The sequence below is a fragment of the Coptis chinensis genome, chromosome 7 (assembly GCF_015680905.1).
Source record: "Coptis chinensis isolate HL-2020 chromosome 7, ASM1568090v1, whole genome shotgun sequence".
Taxonomy (NCBI): domain Eukaryota; kingdom Viridiplantae; phylum Streptophyta; class Magnoliopsida; order Ranunculales; family Ranunculaceae; genus Coptis; species Coptis chinensis.
In genome coordinates this window covers 86,976,795-86,994,296 of record NC_141462.1, presented here as the reverse complement: position 1 = coordinate 86,994,296, position 17,502 = coordinate 86,976,795, and the positions used below count along the sequence as shown (strand labels likewise).

The window sequence follows — 17,502 nt, the reverse complement described above, 5'->3', positions numbered from 1 at the left end:
ATAACCCGTAAACTCTATTTATTTTTTTTTAGATAAAGAATATTTATTAATCTAAATAATAAAAGAACTTGCAAAAGTCTTGCAGAGTTGTTGAAAACATGCATCTTTGAACGCCTTAACCAAACAAAGTGAAACAACCTATTAGCCAAACAAAAACATAACCAAACTAGAAACACAAACCACGTGTCCAGGTTTATCCACTTTTTCTTTATCTCGAAAGCAAATCTATTATTAAATAAACGCAAAATTATTATTGTGACTTTTGGCGACTTCTTTGTTCTCTTTATATAATTGAGATTAGGGTAAGGGTTCAATGTTAATAATGCGTGATAATATATTTTATTGAATGAATCTATAATATTCTATATCTTTGGATTAGGCTTATCCTTCTAAATCTAGTTGATCATTTTCTGTTTAGTATTTTCTTTTAGATAATTGGGATTATGAGATTTAATAAAATTCGGAAACATATATGTTTAAGGACTTAAAACAGGTCATACAGGTCACGGGTTGATGACCCGACCCATTGGACTTGGGAACTAATCGGGTATACTAACGGGTTATCCGGGTTAACATGTGTGACCCTAACCCAACCCATTTATTTGACGGGTTTGGCGGGTCAACCCTTAAATGACCCAAAAGCCTTTTTTTCCAACCCAAACCCGCTAATTTCGTGTCGGATTCGTGTCGGGTTAGCGGGTCGTGTACAAAACTGCCACCCCTATATGCACGTTTAGTATTAAACATTAGAACTGAGGGATAGAGTTCGGGGCAGAGCTTCTTACTGGTCAAGTGATGGACAGTGTGATACTGGGGGTGCCTGGGAGATTAACATATAGATTGTCCTCAACGTTGTGTTTTACTACAGAAACTAAGGTAAATCAAGGTACAACCATTCACAGATGGTTTTCCTATATATTCCGCAAGGACGTTCGATTCAGAATGGGTCATCTCAAGTCACCGGGAGAAATGGAAACTGATTTTGTGGATGCAGTTCATACTGATGACAACTTTGTGTAGAGATAGGTTTCACCCGAATTTCCAATCACTTGGGAAAATTGCTTACAGAGATTTAAGCTACCACAGAGGCACAGACAGTACTATGCATCGGTGAAATTCTGCAGTTTGAGTTGTTGGGTCGGGTTCAAAAGCAAGAAACGAATGGCTTGCTCTACATTTGTGTAGCGCACATTTGTGTAAGCAAGTAGTTGGACTTCGGTCCAGCGCACTGAAGGAGCATGCAAAGCAGATCCTGGCGAAACCTCTAAACCGAACTCATTCACAGAAAGGTTGAGATGACTAATATTGAGATGGTTAATGTGTTATGATTTTTATTGTTTACTATTACTGAGTGGTAGTGAACTTTTTAGTCAGTTTTCCTAAATAATTCTTAGCTGGAACAGAAGCTAGTTGGAGTTTCTGTAGAACAGAAAAAAAGAGATGTAGTCGCGTAGTCTCGTACAATCACTAGAGCATGAGAATTTTCCTTCTCAAGTTATGCTTAAAGTTATGCTTAAAGGTCAAGGTTTCCTTTCTTTTGTTCTTCTTTTCTTCCTCTGTTTCTTCGCAAAGTGGTTATTGTTACATCTTATCTTTTCGTAAACAAAATGGCTTCGTATAAGTAATATCTTCACTAAGTAGATGTCCACAGACGGTCCTTCAGACGTTTGCAGTGTAAATCTTGATTCCATGAAATATTCTAAGGGCCTGCTTGATAACCCATTTTCCCGCTGGCAAATCGACATTTTCCCACTTAAACCAATATTTACCGCTGCTTGATGCCATATAAGGGTCTGGCAAATGTAAAACCAGTTTGCCGGCAAAACCCTCACGTGACCCTATTTTCCCACTGCAAGCGGGAAAAAAAAATCCAGGTCGGGGATGGATATATTTTGCCAGAGGAAATCGACCAAAATTTTCTCGCTTCAACCCTACTTGCTGGCAAATCACAATCGCTATCTCTTCCTGTCCAATGAAAGTGGTGAAGCACGGAAGAAGTCTGACAAGAAAGTAAGCAAAGGGAAGAAGAAGAAAGCTGAAGATGGTGGTGATCGAGTCACAGGAATGAAAAGGAAAACCGAAGACATATAGAGAGGTATGGATCTGCTCAAGTTTTATTTCGAATCGAACTGGTTGCTTCTTTTATTTTCTGGAATAAAATTCTCTCAAAATGATTGGGAAGGTGGGGGGGTACTTGATAATACTGCTCGATGTGAGTATTTATTAGGCTTATGACACTTGCGAGGAAAATCTTAAGCAAGTCCAGAAAAGAGTTTTAGAATCATGGTATTCTAAAAGCTCAAGTAGTCGCTCTTGAGCTTGTAGGCTAGTAGCTATCTTTAAAGTTCGGCTATAAACCTAAATGGCCATTATAAGAATCCCACATTAATTGTTATTGTAAATTGCGTTATGGGGATGCTGTTTCCATGTGTTCAGTTAAACCAAAATAATTCCTCTGTGAACAAAAAATTTCCATGTTTCCATGCTGCCCTGTGAACAAATTTTTTAATGGTGTGAATAATTCCTTTGGCAAATTAAATGGAGTCCTTGTAAAGGCAGTTTGTCTCAATTTCCTAATTATGAGTAGCTTAAAAATGCATGTATTTCTGAAGCTTTTATCTCACATGTGCCACTTTTAATCTATATATACAAGCAGAGGAACAGAAAATCGAAATGATTCTGCTGTGGATTCTTTGGAGGCTGGACAAGAAAATTTTGAAAAGCCCAAGAAGAAGAAAAAGAAAGAAAGAACTAAAGAGGGGAAAAGTGGCGGAGATAGGGACGATAGCATAAATGACGACCAGAAAGAAGATGATGCTCAAACCGAGGAAGGAAATACTGATCTCATCAAGAGGGTGCCTGTCTATCATGAAGCAGATGACAAAGCATCCAACAACAAGTGAGAATCTTATTTAGCATCTTATGCACTTTAGTTTTCCTCATCTTTATCTGTTTCAAATGTTCCTTTCAAGAGAAAAAGGAGAGAGTTTCGGAATTTTAAGAGATTAATTGACCATAATATAGTCTGGTTTTGTTGCTTTGGAAGCCTTCTTATACTATTAAAAGAATAAAAATACTGTCACCTTGACTTGAATTCGGATAACTGGGGACGCCATATTGCTACTTCTGTCACCTTTACCCTTTCTTTCTTTGTTTGTTAGAATGTTAGTGGTCTCTGTTTCGATTGGTCTCTATTGAACAAGTCATAACTGAAAGTAATATATATCACCATGTGGCTTTTTTTCTTTGTCTTCACAGGAATTTGAAATCTCATGGCAATGGAGTTTCTGATGAAGATACTACTACTGGAAAAAAGAATAAGAAGAATAAGACACCAGAGAGTGACAAAAGTGCAACTGCAGACGAAGCTAATAAAGGGTCTGTAGTGGAAATTGAGGACAAGAAAGCAGAACTGAAGGCAACGCAAGCAAGGAATTACCCCAACGGCCTTGTTGTTGAGGAGATAAAAATGGGCAAACCAGATGGAAAAAAAGCATCTCCTGGAAAGACGGTAACTACTTCCATACTTAATGGGTTTAGTATTATGTTTTAGGCTTTTAGCCAGTGCTACATGTTGTTATGGTTATGAAGAAATTGGTTAATAAACATTTAAGTGATGTTGTCATTTGTTGGTTTCAGGTATATGTTCATTATATTGGGAAGTTGAAGAAAAATGACAAAATTTTCAATTCTAACGTAGGGAGAGTACCTTTCAAGTTCCGTCTAGGTACTGATTCACTTTTTTGGTTAGCTAGTGCGTTTCTTAATGTTATCCTATATATATATATATATATATATATATATATATATATATATATATTCTGTTGGTCTTTGAGTGATTCTAAAATCTGATTTTCTTTTTGCAGGTGTGGGACAAGTTATTAAGGGGTGGGATGTTGGTGTTAATGGTACTAATTCTTGTTGACTATTTAAACAAACTTGTTATGCGGATTGGTGACAAGAGCAGGCTGACAATTCCACCATCAATGGGGTATGTATTTATCTGACCTTTTTAGTTTTTCTTCTTGTTATATTTGTTCATATAGCTCGACACTAAATATCCCACGTTATCCTCTCCGTGATGCAGATACGAATCGTAGGGATCACCTCCTGCAATACCACCAAATGCGTGGCTTTTGTTTGATGTTGAGTTGGTGAATGTTTGTTAGTGTTTACTGGAGTGCGTTATACTATATCTTGTTTATACAAGTATAAATGTTATTTTTGGCACAGATTATCTGAACTGGTGAACAGTAGTTTCAGGGCACGAGAATATTCAGCATTCACATGGGAATTTTTCTTCTCTCCAAACTGGGAACATAGTTGAGTTTTAGGTGTATAAACTTTGTCAAGATCCACCCATTTATTGAAAAAATTTAAACACAATTGTTTAGTGCACAAACTCACAGATCTAGATAGGCCTTGCACTGACTAAGTTGCCATAATTAATAGATCTACTTCATGCTTATGCTAAATGCCTTGCACCAAAACAGAATTTGTTCTGGAAACATCCAAGTCGGCTTCAGTCAGAACCAGTGAACTGGAGTGTTATATTTTATTTTCCAGGTGGACTATAGTGTATTGCAATTTTTTTAGCAAACATAACAGTGTAGTCTGTACTCAGTACCCAGTAGGCCAGTACATGGACAAGGCAGAAACACAGGGTGGACACGGCCATTACCAATCCAAATGTCGAACGAAGTCATATAAGAGAAGAGGGTGAAATATCAAATTTTGCAGAAAATGAGGATGAGCCCATCAGCCCATGCACAGCTAGTTCAAACCACTGACGAATTGCCAAAGTAATGCAAAAGAGTTCTGCAGATTCAACAACCAAATACCAAATGAGAAGTCACATATATTGAAATCCAAGTATTTGATTTGTGCCTGAGGTATCAATGAATGAGAAGGTTAGAGTTTAATGAGATAATTACTAGACTAGACTCTTTCCTTCACATCAAACCCTAACAAGGTATCGTCCCTTCACATCAAACTCTAATAAGGTATCGAGAATTCGACCTTTTCCCAAGATCCTCTTAACACAACAGAAAATAAAAGACTGACATGAACTGTTTGAGTTCTCAATAAGAGAATTACAAGAAGACACTATATCCATCACTCTGACTTTATGTTGCCATCCTGCATCTTCTCCATTGTTCCTCAGCAGTTGCATAAGATATCTACTATCTCCCAAAATAAGTGTCTGATTAGGCTGATACTTCTTCAGCAGATTACATGCCAGTTCAGCTCCAGCTACTTCTGCCTCTAAGTCTCTAACGCATTTAGCCGCCCTGAACTTTCTGTAAATATTCTTAATCAGCCTAAAGGAAATTCTAAATTTCTAAAATGATGCTAATATATAGACAAATGGAATTTCCAGAGCATCAATAGACACCCATTACATGAGCAAAGTGACCAAATGGTTTACAAATGTTTTACATTCATAAATACACAACTGTTTTACATTCATAAAACCACAACAATTTCAACAATGGAAATACTTAATAGCATAGCAACAATACAATGCAAATAAATTCACATCACTCGCATAGTAACGCTTCTGCAGTCTCCTTGAACTCTTCTGCAGTCTCGCATAGTAGTCTCCCTGAAGTCATCTTTCTTTTTTCTCTTGTAGCATCACACACCAGTAGCACACTACAGCCAACAGTCACACACTAGCAGCCCAACCACCAGCACCACCAGCAACAGCAACACTACACACCACACATCTGCAGCCCACACTTCACACACAGCAGCATCACACACCAACAGCACAGCACAGCCTACACTTCGCACAACAGCAGCACACACTTCACACACAGAAGCACACCACAGCACACACATAAGCACACCTTAACCCTGACAATTACACAGCAACAGCCCACACACTAACAGCACACACAACATCACACACTAGCAACACGCTGCAGCCTACACTTCACACACCAGTAGCCGAACCATCTCCACACACCTGCAGCACACATTTGCACCACCAACACGACACACACCTACACGATACACCACACACATCCTAGCAACCCCATCCACCACCACACACCACCACTAACGGATTGCATGAAGAATCTCATTCTAAAAGATCTAAAACACAGATGAAATTCACAAAATAACAAGTAATTTCAACAACTACGAAGTCTACTGCCATGAATACTCCACTGAAGGGAATGAATACTCTACTGAAAGGGGGGAGGGGGTAGTATCAACCACACTAGAAGGTTCACCAAGTTCACCAACGCTTTCAATACTCTCAACTTGTGTATCACCAAGTACACTCGCAGTTAGTGGAGTGTCAGCAACAACTGGCCCAAAGCTTTCACAAACATTCAGAGTATGATATGAGTAGTCATTCCCAAAAATTACACAAGCTTTAGCAAAATAGGGAAACATCCTCCCTCTTAGGTGCCTCGCTGCGGGATGTGCCTATAACAATAAACAATTTCTAACAAGCACGCTATGGTTATAAACATAGTAATAATTTGTTACAAGATAGTCAAGTAAATTACCCTGAAATACGCATCCCATGCTTGACGATCAGCGTCAATACACCTGATGTGAGAGCAAGTAATAAACCCAACCGTAAGATACTCATTGTCCAGTGCTTCTTAATCAATCTATTAATTAACTTGAATGAATGAGTGTGAACTGTGAAGTGGGTTTTTATACTGATGATTAAATGTACCATAAAGGAAGGAAGAACGAACGTAGCGACCCAGATTTCATTTCATTGCATCAAACTTTAGTAAAAGGGTCAATATACTTCAAAGGTACACCTTAATCACTAAACTTTGGAGTATTACACGAAGAACAATATCCTATAGTATCTGATAAGGAAATTTGATAAATTTTAGTTCTTCATTTAATACTCACATTGTGTTATGAACAGTACCACCCCACCAACTATTCCTGCAAACCAAAGCCATGAATGAGTTATAACACAAGAACCCCGCAACCATACCTGGATAAAAAAACAAAAAATTAAAACCTATCATATGAGATAAACAACTCTTAATAATCAACCAAACAGAAATTATTCTAACCATTTCGCTGAATTTAACTAATAAATCGTCAATCATTTCATCTGAACTCCAAGTAATCATTCTAAATCGAGGAAAAACAATCAAAATGTCACAATGAAACACTACATTACATATTCATACAAACTTATAACATGTAAAGCAAAGTAAAGTTACAGTTAATTCAATCAATATACCTTTTGCTAGACAAAGCCATCTCAATAGGTAGTTCTTCACTATCATCAGTTGATCTAAGATCAGTTCGAACTCGATATTGACATCGTTTCGAATGCATTTTAGCTGCACGTACAATGTAAAGCAGTTTTCCCAAACTCATTCACTTGAACACCTGGATCAATTTTTCCAACCATTATAGCTTCAGCACACTCAACCGAATCAATATGACACGCGAGAAACTACTTATCTTTCTCAAAGCAAATCTTCCATCATTCACTTCAGTTTCTGTTCATTAGAAATTACTTGAAACCAAGTTTTTAGACTGATTAACAAACTTATCTTTCTCATCTTTAACAATCATCTCAATTAAACGCTTCTCAGCTTTAATCGCATCAAGATCGTTATCAGTTGAAGAAAAATGAGATCTTTACTCGAAACTGACATGAATTTCGGATATAAACTTCTTCTGCAGTGATTTGATTCAAACATCATCGTTCTTGCGTAAATTTGTTCAAAAAACACAAATCAAAGACAAAAATCGAAGTAAAAGCACATTTCAAAGTGATTAATACGAGAGAAAGTGAAGTTGATTACCGTTTCCATGTTTGAAATCGATGTTTGACAGAGAGAGAGTGAGAGAAGCAAATGATCAAAACTAGGGTTGAAACATTTGCCGAATTTGCCAATGGCAAAAATTGTGTTATCAAGCACTGCCAAACCTGGCAAATGAGATTTGCCAACATTTGACTGGTGATGAAACAAGCAGCGGCAAAACTCTATTTTCCTGCTAGGTAGTTTGCCGGCAAAATTTAAAGTGGGAAAATGTTTTCCCATTATATATTTGCCCCTCAAGTGGGAATATTTATCAAGCACGCCCTAAGGGTCTGTTCTTTTTGACAATGTCCCAATAATACAGCTAGCAAATTCTACCAACTTTGCATAGCAAACAGAACCCTTTGCACAAAAGGGATATATATTCCATTTCAAATCTCGCTAATTCCAATTCAAATGAATATCACGACTAAAGCTACTTCATAATAGCATCTACTAATTCTTAAAGACAATACATTGTGTCAAATGTGATGATATAAGCCTTTTACCGAGATTTTACAGTTCATCATCCAAGAAAGCACAAACTTCCCTACTACATTTGATTTGTCCCTTCTGTTTAAGCAAAGAGAACTCTACAACTTAATGCCAATTTTTCCTGTGAAAGGTCCACTCAGAGGCGTTTATAGTGTCCTTCCCATTGGCTGCAACAAGATCATATGTCGAGTTTTCCGAAAATTCAGTTGGCAAGGACTTCCAATGTAGACTTGGCTCCCATTCGGCTTCTTTTAGGACATTTAGTATCTCCTCCACCACTATCTCACTGCCCTCAGAAGATAAATGAACACCGTCTCTGCAAAAGAGATGAAGGAAATTATGCTATCATGTAAACAGGGACAGATAATCTCGTTAAAAAATGGATAAACTGGGTGATTTATCACAAAAAAATTCTTTGCAGTACCAACTTAAAGCCAAGACGGTTTATATCCATGCATTAACTCCAACAGTATATCTTGTGGAAACACTTAGACTCGAAAAACTAATCGATTTTACCTATAAAGAGTTACACCAATCTTGGCAGTAAACGTGGTTGGACAAAGTACAAAGTCTCCGTTGTCAGAAGCCTCTAGTGACACCTTTTAATTCTGCTCTTTTGTAGAGCTGCTCTTCCTATAATACATAGATTAGTGTGTCATATGGTTCTAAACTGCAACTTCCCACACTGAAATACGGGTTGACTTCCTGCCAAGAGATAGAACTAATGCAGTCTAACCAAGGTTCCAACACCAAAGATTGTGGATCAAATCTTTGTCATAACCATTGCATACAGCAAACATTCCATAAGTAAGACATTGGTTGGATCTTGTTCCACCATAGTAAAGTCCAGTAACTTGAAACAAAAGATACCAGTTGTGTTGGTAGTTCATGTAAAATATATTAACATCCCCACCCCGGCCCCTTTTCTTTTTTCCCTGTGATAAATACTAACTTCATTGATATAAAAGTGAGAGAAAATTCCCTACATGGGAGGGGGCAATAAGTCACCTACATGGTACAATGGTATCCCGAGTATGTTCACAGCCATTAGGCCACTCCTATCAATATGTTATCCATGTCCAGACTCCAGGCTTTATACATGATGGATCAAAACCAAATCCAATCCAACTGCTATTGGCTCAGATTTAACACAATATGGTCAAGTAAGGCTACGCTAGGATGCCTCATTGATTAGGATATAGGACCCTGATATATTCAAAATCAACCTAATGACAGCCCTAAGTGAATGGCATTATCTCATTTAATTTTAAAGTTACTATTGCAACATTTGTGACAATAAGTTAGTGTAACTGAGTAAGACAAATTCAGATATAGGAAGTATTTGGTCCACAGACTTGCATTACTCATGGAAAACTTATTTCTAAGAAATTGGTTTTCTAGAAAGTACTTTTTTAAAGATTACATTTGTTTAGCTCCGCGCAAGATTATATAACCAAATAGAGATCATGTATCTGACATGCCTACAACTCTGACAAATATAACAATTCTTTGCAGCCTCTAAATTTGACCTTGAAACAAATGCGGACATCTATGTTCAATATTGTAGGGGGTCATATGAAGATCCTCAATGCAGAAATGTATGATGTAAACAGATATTTGAAGGATATAAGCAAACTTACGTAAAGCATGTACTCTTCCAATTTTCTCTCTTTTGAATGGTGGTCCAAAGATCAATAACCTTCACGTCCAGATCCTTGCATAGCTCTACACAAGCTTCTGAATATCTCCCACAAAGCTCATTAGAGCGAATAAGTTCACTAAATATGGTACTGATTTCAGAAAAAGACATGTTAACTCAGATTGTTATTGCGGATAGAGAAAAAGAATGTTAAACAGGCATTGGAGCACCTTGTCGATTTACGGAACTGGTCCTCGTTGATAGGAGGGCAACTCAGAAAAATAATGCGTGTTTTGTCTGAAAGGCTCTGGATCGGAAAAGTTTGGGTTAGAATGTTTGCAATATACCATTTTCAGCTGGAACATCTAAAGATAAATTTCAAATTGGTTGAAGGATAACTCAGTGACTAAACATTTCAAGAGTGTGGGCACACTCTAGCGTCCAGCCGCCGACCAAATTAGTAATGCAGATTCCTTTAAATGTAAAGACAGTAATTTGCAAGTAAAAATCATACCTTGAGATGGAGTGCGATTTTCCTCAAGTTGTCAATGTATTCCGCGAGTGGTACATGAGGACCTAAGCCAGATGAATGAGGCCCCATGGAGTCATTACCCCCAAAGTAAACTATCACCAAATCAGGTTGTAAAGCTGCATCCTAGAACAAAATAAGTAAAAGTTGCGGAGTGAAGACTGAAAAGTGAGGAATACCCCAAAAGAAGAAAAACTGGAGATCCCTCTTCCTTAAGATATGAGTCATGGCTCCAATTTCATTTCAAAGATGGTCCCAAGTTTCCAGTTAGGCTCCTAGAAGATACATGGATATGGACTATAATAATAAAATAAATGAAACTCTGTCTCGTTACTGGCTCCAATTCAATTATAAGGCAACCCATGGCACAACGTGTATAAATGTATCATAGAACAAGACAGAAGTAAAGTTTCAGGCATTCCCCTCGGAGGAGCTTGCTTACATAGAGTGAAAGTCCTAGGAAATCTTAGTTACAAATGAACCTAAAAACAACCAGTTTTTCTCTGGTAAACATGATTGGACAATTTTCCTCACCAGATCTAATTACAGATGCTTATTTTTATACCTTTGGAAAAACTTGATTGACAACTTGGAGAGCACGTCTCGAGTTCCAACTAGTGTAACCTCTGAACAATATGTCTGCCTGTAACAAAAGGCAAGTTTCAAATGGTCTACAAAGACTAATAATAAAATAAAGGCCAACAAATCAATAAAAAAAAATTGGTGGATCCCACGAAGATTCAGTCTCCAAGATATAATATATATTCAATCTAAATGTACAAAAGAGCTTAACCAACCAATTCTAAATAAAATAATAATAATAAGAGAGATTTAAGGAAAAGAAGATTACTTTACGGGCGTAGATGTCAGCGAGATGAGCACCCCATCCACCATTGGCGTAACTTAACTGAACTATGGATGATCCGAACAACACGAACAATGGCCTCCCTGGTCCCACCATCTTTCTCTCTCGGCCAAAAACGAAAGAAATCAGAGTGACGATCAATTTAAATGAGAGATGGGAGGAGTATTAAATTCTTGTCAGTTGTCTGGACTCTGCTGTTTCATTTGAGGAGTTGCACTGCTGCATCCCCATTATTAGTTACATGTGATTTGCTAATTGTGGCGCGACCAGTGGCCACTTAAATCAGAGCGCCAACTACCTTTCTCCCATTCAATGCCTGCCCGTTAAATGCGCCGCTAAACAGATAATAATTATTAAGAAGATCAAGTTTGTTAGGTGGAAACAGAGCAAACATACTTTATCTGTTTATTATCCACGGGTCGATGGATCATGTACTCACTTAAAATGAAGCCCAATACGTTACTTGCCCTAAGTGGCTAACTAATTACCAGGTTGTATCCTACCTTGCAGTAGAGTGCTGCTACACTGAGACACATTTATCTGACATAGTCAGGGCGGATGCTGGATTCAACAATTAGGGGGGCGCTAGCATTAATTCTCACTATTATTATTATTATTATTTTTAGAGTAAACAGTTACTATTGTATTTTTGGGTTTTGAACAAAATTAGGGGGGCTACAGCCCGGGTCAGCCAACTCATAGATCCGCGTCACATAGTGATGTGGCAGATAATACATGTTTTGTATCATCGTGCTATATGTTATATATCATCGTGAATTCGTGATACATGTTATGTATCATCCATTTCATCCGCCACATCACTGTGTTGGATGAATGCGTCAATTTTTTTGTGGGCGCTAGCATTAATTCTCACTATTATTATTATTATTATTTTTAGAGTAAACAGATTACTATTGTATTTTGGGTTTTGAACAAAATTAGGGGGCTACAGCCGGGTCGATAACTCATAGATCCGCGTCACATAGTGATGTGGCAGATAATACATGTTTTGTATCATCGTGCTATATGTTATATATCATCGTGAATTCGTGATACATGTTATGTATCATCCATTTCATCCGCCACATCACTGTGTTGGATGAATGCGTCAATTTTTTGTGTCAGTACAGAATTATTGATGGGAGTTGGACCAACTTCTCCATTTTCAAGTGTTATTTGGAAATTCTCGCCCATGTTAACATTTGGTTTACATCAATTTTTAAGAATTTCATAAGATGAAGATGATGGAGTGATGTGCCACTCTACCATATTGTTAGTGTTTCAAATAATTTGGTAAAACTTAACCAAGTGCTTAAGGGCAAAAAGGGGAGGGTGAAATGTAAATCTAGGGATGCATCAATTTGAGGGAGTGGAAACATTTTTTATTTAATCAAAGACCATTAATACTGAGTAGTTGAGAATGCTCCCAGTGACCCACATCAGTCCCTTTTTTTTCTCTCATACTGACACATCAGATTTTACCTAAAAAAATGAATTATACGTTTTTTTTTTGCGATTTTAATTGTTAGTAGCCCAAAATACATAAAAACCCAAAATAGATAAGTAGATAAAAACCTATTTCTTATATCTTATCTCCATTCTTAAATCTTATCTCCGTTCTTAAACAAAAAGAAACCTGAAAAGATAAAAACCTCTTTCCATATTTTCTTTTAAATTCTACAAGAAAAAAAAAATTCATCTCTTCAAACCATCTCTCTTATTCTTCTCTTCTACCAAAATTAAAGTAAGAAATTGTAAATTTGATTCATGCAACAAAATCTAGGACTATATAAATTTTCCCAAGTGTCCGTTATAGTTTACCTGAAATACTCGGATTACTTGCTCTGTGTTTGTTGTTTTCATATATACTAGCTCTAATGATGTGATTACGCGATTGGTTGGTTTTATTTCAATGAAGGAGCATAAGTGGAATTGGCACTGAAACCACACGTGTTCTTTCTCTGCGTGGAGTCCATGTAGTCATGGCAGTGAGAAATATAGATGCGGGTAACAAGGTCAAAGAAGCTATAGTCAAGGAAAACCCGGGTGCTAAAGTTGATGTAATGGAATTGGATCTCAGCTCAATGGCATCAGTAAAGAAGTTCGCGTCTGAGTATACTTCTGCTGCTCTTCCACTGAACATTCTCATGTAAGAACGTCATTACTATTTCCACTCTTTAAACTTTCGTTTTGTTTTTGCTTCCCAGTCAAATGCACTGATCAAATCAAGAGGCATTAATGCTAGAAACACTTTAACCTTACAGAACAAACTGTGAAACACTCAAAACCAAACAAATCAAAACAACACTCACATCAAAAGTGCTAAAGAATCAATTTTTATTCAAACCCAATATAACCAAAATGCAGAACACACCAAATAACACCAATCAAAACAACACCCAGAGCTGGAAAACCTACTTAAAAAACAAATTTTATCATAATCAAAAGACATTAGTGCTAAAAGAAGACATTTCATTTTTGTTTTATGATATTAGAACTCAAGACTTCAAATTTATCTTTATGATGTTCTTCAGAAGAAATTGTTCAAGATGATGAACAATTCTATACTGACGCCGGTGGGCGTAAAATTTCTGGATAAAGAAGAAGAAATGGAATATTCATTTGCTATTGAATATAATGGTCCACCTCTTAGTTATGAGTTACCTCGAGCAATTCCAGTTGATATGAAAGTATTCCAATTGCTTCTGTGGTGTCATTGAATAATTTTTCCAATGAATTGTCGTTGCCCATCGTTCAACCGCTTGCTGACCATGATACTAAGGAAAAGAAAATTTCTAGGGAAATGATTTTAGGTTCTGATTGTGTTGTTTCTCCTACTTCGGTTATTACGTTTGAGGAGGATAGTCGAGTTAGTCCTGAATGTGAGTTATCTGGTGAGTGTAGTAGTTCTCCGAGTGGTCATGAGCAGTGCTTTGAACTCTCTGATGTAGTTGATAGGTCGGTAGAGTTAGGGTCGTGTAATGACTGTAATTGTTCGGGTATTAGAACTGACGACAATGAGCATTCGGATGAGTTGTCGGATGAGTCAGATATATGAGCTTTTTCCATTTTTTCAAAACTCAACACCATCTCCTCCTCGGCCTGTCCAAGGTTCACCACCACCACCGCAATCGAATTCAGGTAATATGATTAAAAGACCTGCTTAGTAGGATTACGGTATTGGGAATGGATTGTAATTGAGTATTGTTGTTTGTGCAGGAACTGGACATGGCAAATCTGTCAACGTTGTTGCAATTGTTGTTCCAGCAATTGTTGCGGTAATCTTAGCTGCAATTTGCGCATATTTTATAACTAGGAGAATTAGGAAGAATAGGAAGAAAAGGAAACCATAATTGATTTGTAAGTTAGACTTCACTGTCTCGAAGTTTCTTTTGTCAATGCATCCCATTGGTCAGTTGTTTGTTTCCTGTTTGAAGCACTCAATTAAAGACAACCTGATCCGACATGCATTACCTTAGAGTACTTTATATTATGTTAATACGTCAAATAAATCCATTCGCTTTTGTGATAGTACAAATTTAACGTTATATTTATTTATATTTTTGTATGAAGAATGTTTTGTGGTGTATTGGAATCCTCTCATTTGTTTAAAAAAATCTGTTCATTCTTTTACCTTAATTGATTGATATAGGTTTTCAACCATAAGTTCAAGTGGGATACTACTACATCTGGTAAAGTCTGTAATATAACACATGCTAGGATTCAGGTGAATTTCTTTTTCATTTAGTTTTTCTTAATTAATCATCGCCTAGATTTAAAACTCTGTGTTTTTTCTGGAACAAAATTTGAACTTATGATTGGTGATATTGTAGGTAGGGCAGGGATCGGGTCGGGTTCGGGTCGGATATGGCTATATCCGAATCCGAATCCGAATAGTTTTATAATATCCGAATCCGAATTCGAACCCGATTATATTCGAAATTTAATATTGAACCCGATTATATCCGACTAACCCGATCGGATAACACTAAAAATTCAAAAAAGCAAAAAAATATATCCGAATCCGAATCCGACAGGGAGAAACAAAAATGAACTATTGTTCATGGTCGGGTTTCAAACATGCCATTCCCTGCCCTAATTTAGGGGAGGGAGAAACTGACTGTTCATGGTTTGCATGCCACACCGACAGTTCTTGTATTATTTACACGCCTAGAAATGGAGCTGAGTCTACAGGATCAACTCGTTTTTTTTTATTGGAAGACGAGCTAGGTTTTGTCGTTGAAGGTGTTGTTAATGGTTTCTTTGTTCACAATTCATCACCAAGTCTGGGGACCATAGGTTTTTCGATGTGCTAATTCTTAATGTAGCGCAACTCCTATATGATTATCTGCTAAGGTACAAACCCTTTCTTTCTCATATTATTTTTTCTTTCCAGTGGTTAAAACCAACATGACTACAAATCTTGATTTAAATTATTACTCTCTCTCTCAAATTTGCTATTATAAGCTTTGACATGTAGTCGTGTTGGTTTAATTTTCTTTTATCTTGACAGGAAGATTCTCTTTTCTTTTGACAGTAAAATCATTTGGAACTGAAGGACGAAAGAAGGATGGCCAACAGATTCCTTCAAGTGACAAGGTGTATGAGTACATACTCTTCCGTGGAAGTGACATCAAGGTACAATATATTTGTTTAGAATTGTTGCTGAAAATTGAATTTCGATTCCAATTCTCTCTCCCATATTCTTCTGTGCAATATAGTTTGGAAGTAAAATTTATGAGAGGAGAATTATTAGTAACAACGCTTTCAATATTATCAAGGTTCGTTTTTCTTCTAGCGGCTATGGCAGCTGCACTTATTTACTCTCCACCTGATTACGCTACAGAGAAGGACGACACCACCACCCAAAAACCAACAAGTGATTCAAAGGTAACAATTTTTTCCTCTCTATTCCAGATTTACAGCTGTCTCCTTTTTTAGTTATATTAATTTAACCCGATGTCGTAACTAGGGTTTGTATTACTGTTTGGGTGAATTGGGGAATCGTTTTAATCTCACTTTGCATTTATGATGTGTTAACTTCGGTTGCCGTTTTAGTTGTATAGATTGGGCGAAATCAGGTTTCACTTTTAGAAAATGTCTCAGAAGTGGTCTAGCAAATGGAAAACCTTATGGCAAACCTTCTCTATTGGAAAATTTTCATATGGTTTGGTTTAGCATATAAGCTAAAAAGTGAGTTAGGAATATTGAGAGACAGTTTCTTGGTTTGCTGGTTTTCCCACTTTTTCACCAAGTCATCCACAGCTTGACTGCATGAGTATGACCAACACACCAAAATCCTACAAAGTGAAAATCTACCAAGAATCCCAAGTCCAAATGGTTAATACAATATATAATAGACAGAAGAAGGAACACTTCACTGATGAAGAAACGCCCCCCTATAATTTCAACCGACCTTTTATATGTATCTTATTTTTTCAACAGTACTAGAAGAATAACTTACAGAAAGAAACTTTAAGAAAGGCGTACACATGAAGTTTCAGAAGAACAAACAAAGCATCTCTGTGTACATAAAGGAACATGTTGTCACTGTGTTATGGCCTATGGGTACAATTTGCCATCAGAAATATACACAATAATTAGACCAAAGGGCATTCGTAGAAAATTCCAGTGTTGCTATACCACCTTGATTCCACAATATGAAATAAGCTTCCACTGTTAGTTAGAAACTCAGTAACCTTTCCAAGTTCCAACTCTTGCAGTGTTAACAAACTAATGGCAGTTAATAACCAGAAGCTCATGGAACTCCAATGGGGTCTTCAAGCAATCAAGTCAGAAAGTGTAAACCTGCACAGCATCAGCTTCTATCTTTCTCAACCCACTTCCTGCTGCTATACAGAGACAGCTTAATTCTTTAAACATAAACATTTCCATAGACAAAGACAGCCTCCAGTTCTTTTCACAGCTTCTAAAAGCAATTGGAGAAGCAAAGAATGCTCGAACAACTTTAAAAAATTTTGAGTTTCAAAAGGTTTCATGGGACTTGCAGCAACTACACAATCTTTGCACCCTGCTTGAGAAGAATATGAATGTCAAGCAAGTCGTGTTCCAGAGAAACAAGTTCAGTTCGGAAGCTTTATCAGAGCTTTCAGAAATGCTGAAAAAACATGATGGAATCAAAGAGATGATGTTTTCTGAATCACGTATTGGGTCT

General features: G+C 37.0%; 4 protein-coding genes and 1 pseudogene across 16 annotated transcripts; 3 read left to right on the top strand and 2 right to left on the bottom strand.

Moving 5' to 3' along the window:
• The first annotated feature begins 746 nt into the window (after nt 1–746).
• LOC147489644 (F-box protein At4g00755-like) lies at nt 747–2,795 on the top strand (annotated as a pseudogene). The gene is made up of 4 exons (XR_015202862.1): nt 747–816; nt 869–876; nt 1,027–2,095; nt 2,657–2,795. The product of XR_015202862.1 is annotated as an F-box protein At4g00755-like (transcript).
• On the top strand, nt 2,539–4,391 carry LOC147489643 (uncharacterized). The gene is made up of 6 exons (XM_086574693.1): nt 2,539–2,549; nt 2,657–2,899; nt 3,259–3,511; nt 3,640–3,727; nt 3,867–3,991; nt 4,088–4,391. The coding sequence occupies exons 1-5, from the start codon at nt 2,539–2,541 to the stop codon at nt 3,923–3,925; spliced, it is 654 nt and encodes a 217-aa protein (XP_086430819.1). The 3' UTR covers nt 3,926–3,991; nt 4,088–4,391.
• A 1,032-nt stretch (nt 4,392–5,423) lies between these two features.
• LOC147489642 (uncharacterized) lies at nt 5,424–8,082 on the bottom strand. Of its 7 annotated transcripts, none has more exons than XR_015200700.1 (6): nt 7,803–8,082; nt 7,229–7,674; nt 7,056–7,116; nt 6,886–6,921; nt 6,522–6,564; nt 5,424–6,438 (listed from the first exon to the last, which is right to left on the bottom strand). XR_015200700.1 is itself a non-coding variant. In XM_086569774.1 (6 exons), exons 2-6 carry the CDS (start codon nt 7,366–7,368, stop codon nt 6,414–6,416), a joined length of 357 nt encoding a protein of 118 aa, XP_086425900.1. In that variant the 5' UTR covers nt 7,369–7,674; nt 7,803–8,073; the 3' UTR covers nt 5,424–6,413. The 7 variants fall into 7 exon arrangements, 6 of the variants coding, with proteins under 6 accessions (XP_086425900.1, XP_086425896.1, XP_086425894.1 ...); XM_086569774.1 differs by having other exon boundaries at nt 6,886–6,973; nt 7,803–8,073; XM_086569770.1 differs by lacking the exon at nt 7,056–7,116 and having other exon boundaries at nt 7,229–7,380; nt 7,803–8,076.
• A 68-nt stretch (nt 8,083–8,150) lies between these two features.
• LOC147489641 (SGNH hydrolase-type esterase superfamily protein) lies at nt 8,151–11,714 on the bottom strand. The gene is made up of 6 exons (XM_086569767.1): nt 11,313–11,714; nt 11,028–11,105; nt 10,448–10,588; nt 10,164–10,240; nt 9,935–10,084; nt 8,151–8,610 (listed from the first exon to the last, which is right to left on the bottom strand). Exons 1-6 carry the CDS (start codon nt 11,421–11,423, stop codon nt 8,400–8,402), a joined length of 768 nt encoding a protein of 255 aa, XP_086425893.1. The 5' UTR covers nt 11,424–11,714; the 3' UTR covers nt 8,151–8,399.
• A 1,265-nt stretch (nt 11,715–12,979) lies between these two features.
• On the top strand, nt 12,980–15,475 carry LOC147489640 (short-chain dehydrogenase TIC 32, chloroplastic-like). Of its 6 annotated transcripts, none has more exons than XM_086571694.1 (4): nt 12,993–13,476; nt 14,547–14,605; nt 14,980–15,054; nt 15,432–15,475. In XM_086571694.1, the coding sequence occupies exons 1-3, from the start codon at nt 13,310–13,312 to the stop codon at nt 14,991–14,993; spliced, it is 240 nt and encodes a 79-aa protein (XP_086427820.1). In that variant the 5' UTR covers nt 12,993–13,309; the 3' UTR covers nt 14,994–15,054; nt 15,432–15,475. The 6 variants fall into 6 exon arrangements, 3 of the variants coding, with proteins under 3 accessions (XP_086427820.1, XP_086427821.1, XP_086427819.1); XM_086571693.1 differs by lacking the exon at nt 12,993–13,476 and adding an exon at nt 13,530–14,468 and having other exon boundaries at nt 14,980–15,160; nt 15,432–15,455; XR_015201541.1 differs by lacking the exon at nt 14,547–14,605 and having other exon boundaries at nt 12,980–13,476; nt 14,980–15,160; nt 15,432–15,455.
• The last annotated feature ends 2,027 nt before the right edge of the window (nt 15,476–17,502 follow it).

What these genes read in the sequence shown, in the direction of transcription:
- LOC147489643 (XM_086574693.1), top strand. An exon ending in GACAAAGCATCCAACAACAA is followed by an intron (nt 2,900 to 3,258) that starts GTGAGAATCTTA and finishes TTGTCTTCACAG; the next exon opens with GAATTTGAAATCTCATGGCA. An exon ending in AAGCATCTCCTGGAAAGACG is followed by an intron (nt 3,512 to 3,639) that starts GTAACTACTTCC and finishes TGTTGGTTTCAG; the next exon opens with GTATATGTTCATTATATTGG.
- LOC147489642 (XM_086569770.1), bottom strand. Translation starts at nt 7,368, where the DNA reads ATGAGTTTGGGAAAACTGCTTTACATTGTACGTGCAGCTAAAATGCAT. An exon ending in GGTACTGTTCATAACACAAT is followed by an intron (nt 6,565 to 6,885) that starts GTGAGTATTAAA and finishes CTCTCACATCAG; the next exon opens with GTGTATTGACGCTGATCGTC. An exon ending in CATGGGATGCGTATTTCAGG is followed by an intron (nt 6,439 to 6,521) that starts GTAATTTACTTG and finishes TTATTGTTATAG; the next exon opens with GCACATCCCGCAGCGAGGCA.
- LOC147489641 (XM_086569767.1), bottom strand. Translation starts at nt 11,423, where the DNA reads ATGGTGGGACCAGGGAGGCCATTGTTCGTGTTGTTCGGATCATCCATA. An exon ending in TCAATCAAGTTTTTCCAAAG is followed by an intron (nt 10,589 to 11,027) that starts GTATAAAAATAA and finishes ATTTTGTTCTAG; the next exon opens with GATGCAGCTTTACAACCTGA. An exon ending in CAGTTCCGTAAATCGACAAG is followed by an intron (nt 10,085 to 10,163) that starts GTGCTCCAATGC and finishes TTCTGAAATCAG; the next exon opens with TACCATATTTAGTGAACTTA.
- LOC147489640 (XM_086571693.1), top strand. Translation starts at nt 14,309, where the DNA reads ATGACTGTAATTGTTCGGGTATTAGAACTGACGACAATGAGCATTCGG. An exon ending in ACCACCGCAATCGAATTCAG is followed by an intron (nt 14,469 to 14,546) that starts GTAATATGATTA and finishes TTGTTTGTGCAG; the next exon opens with GAACTGGACATGGCAAATCT. An exon ending in TTGTTCCAGCAATTGTTGCG is followed by an intron (nt 14,606 to 14,979) that starts GTAATCTTAGCT and finishes TGATTGATATAG; the next exon opens with GTTTTCAACCATAAGTTCAA.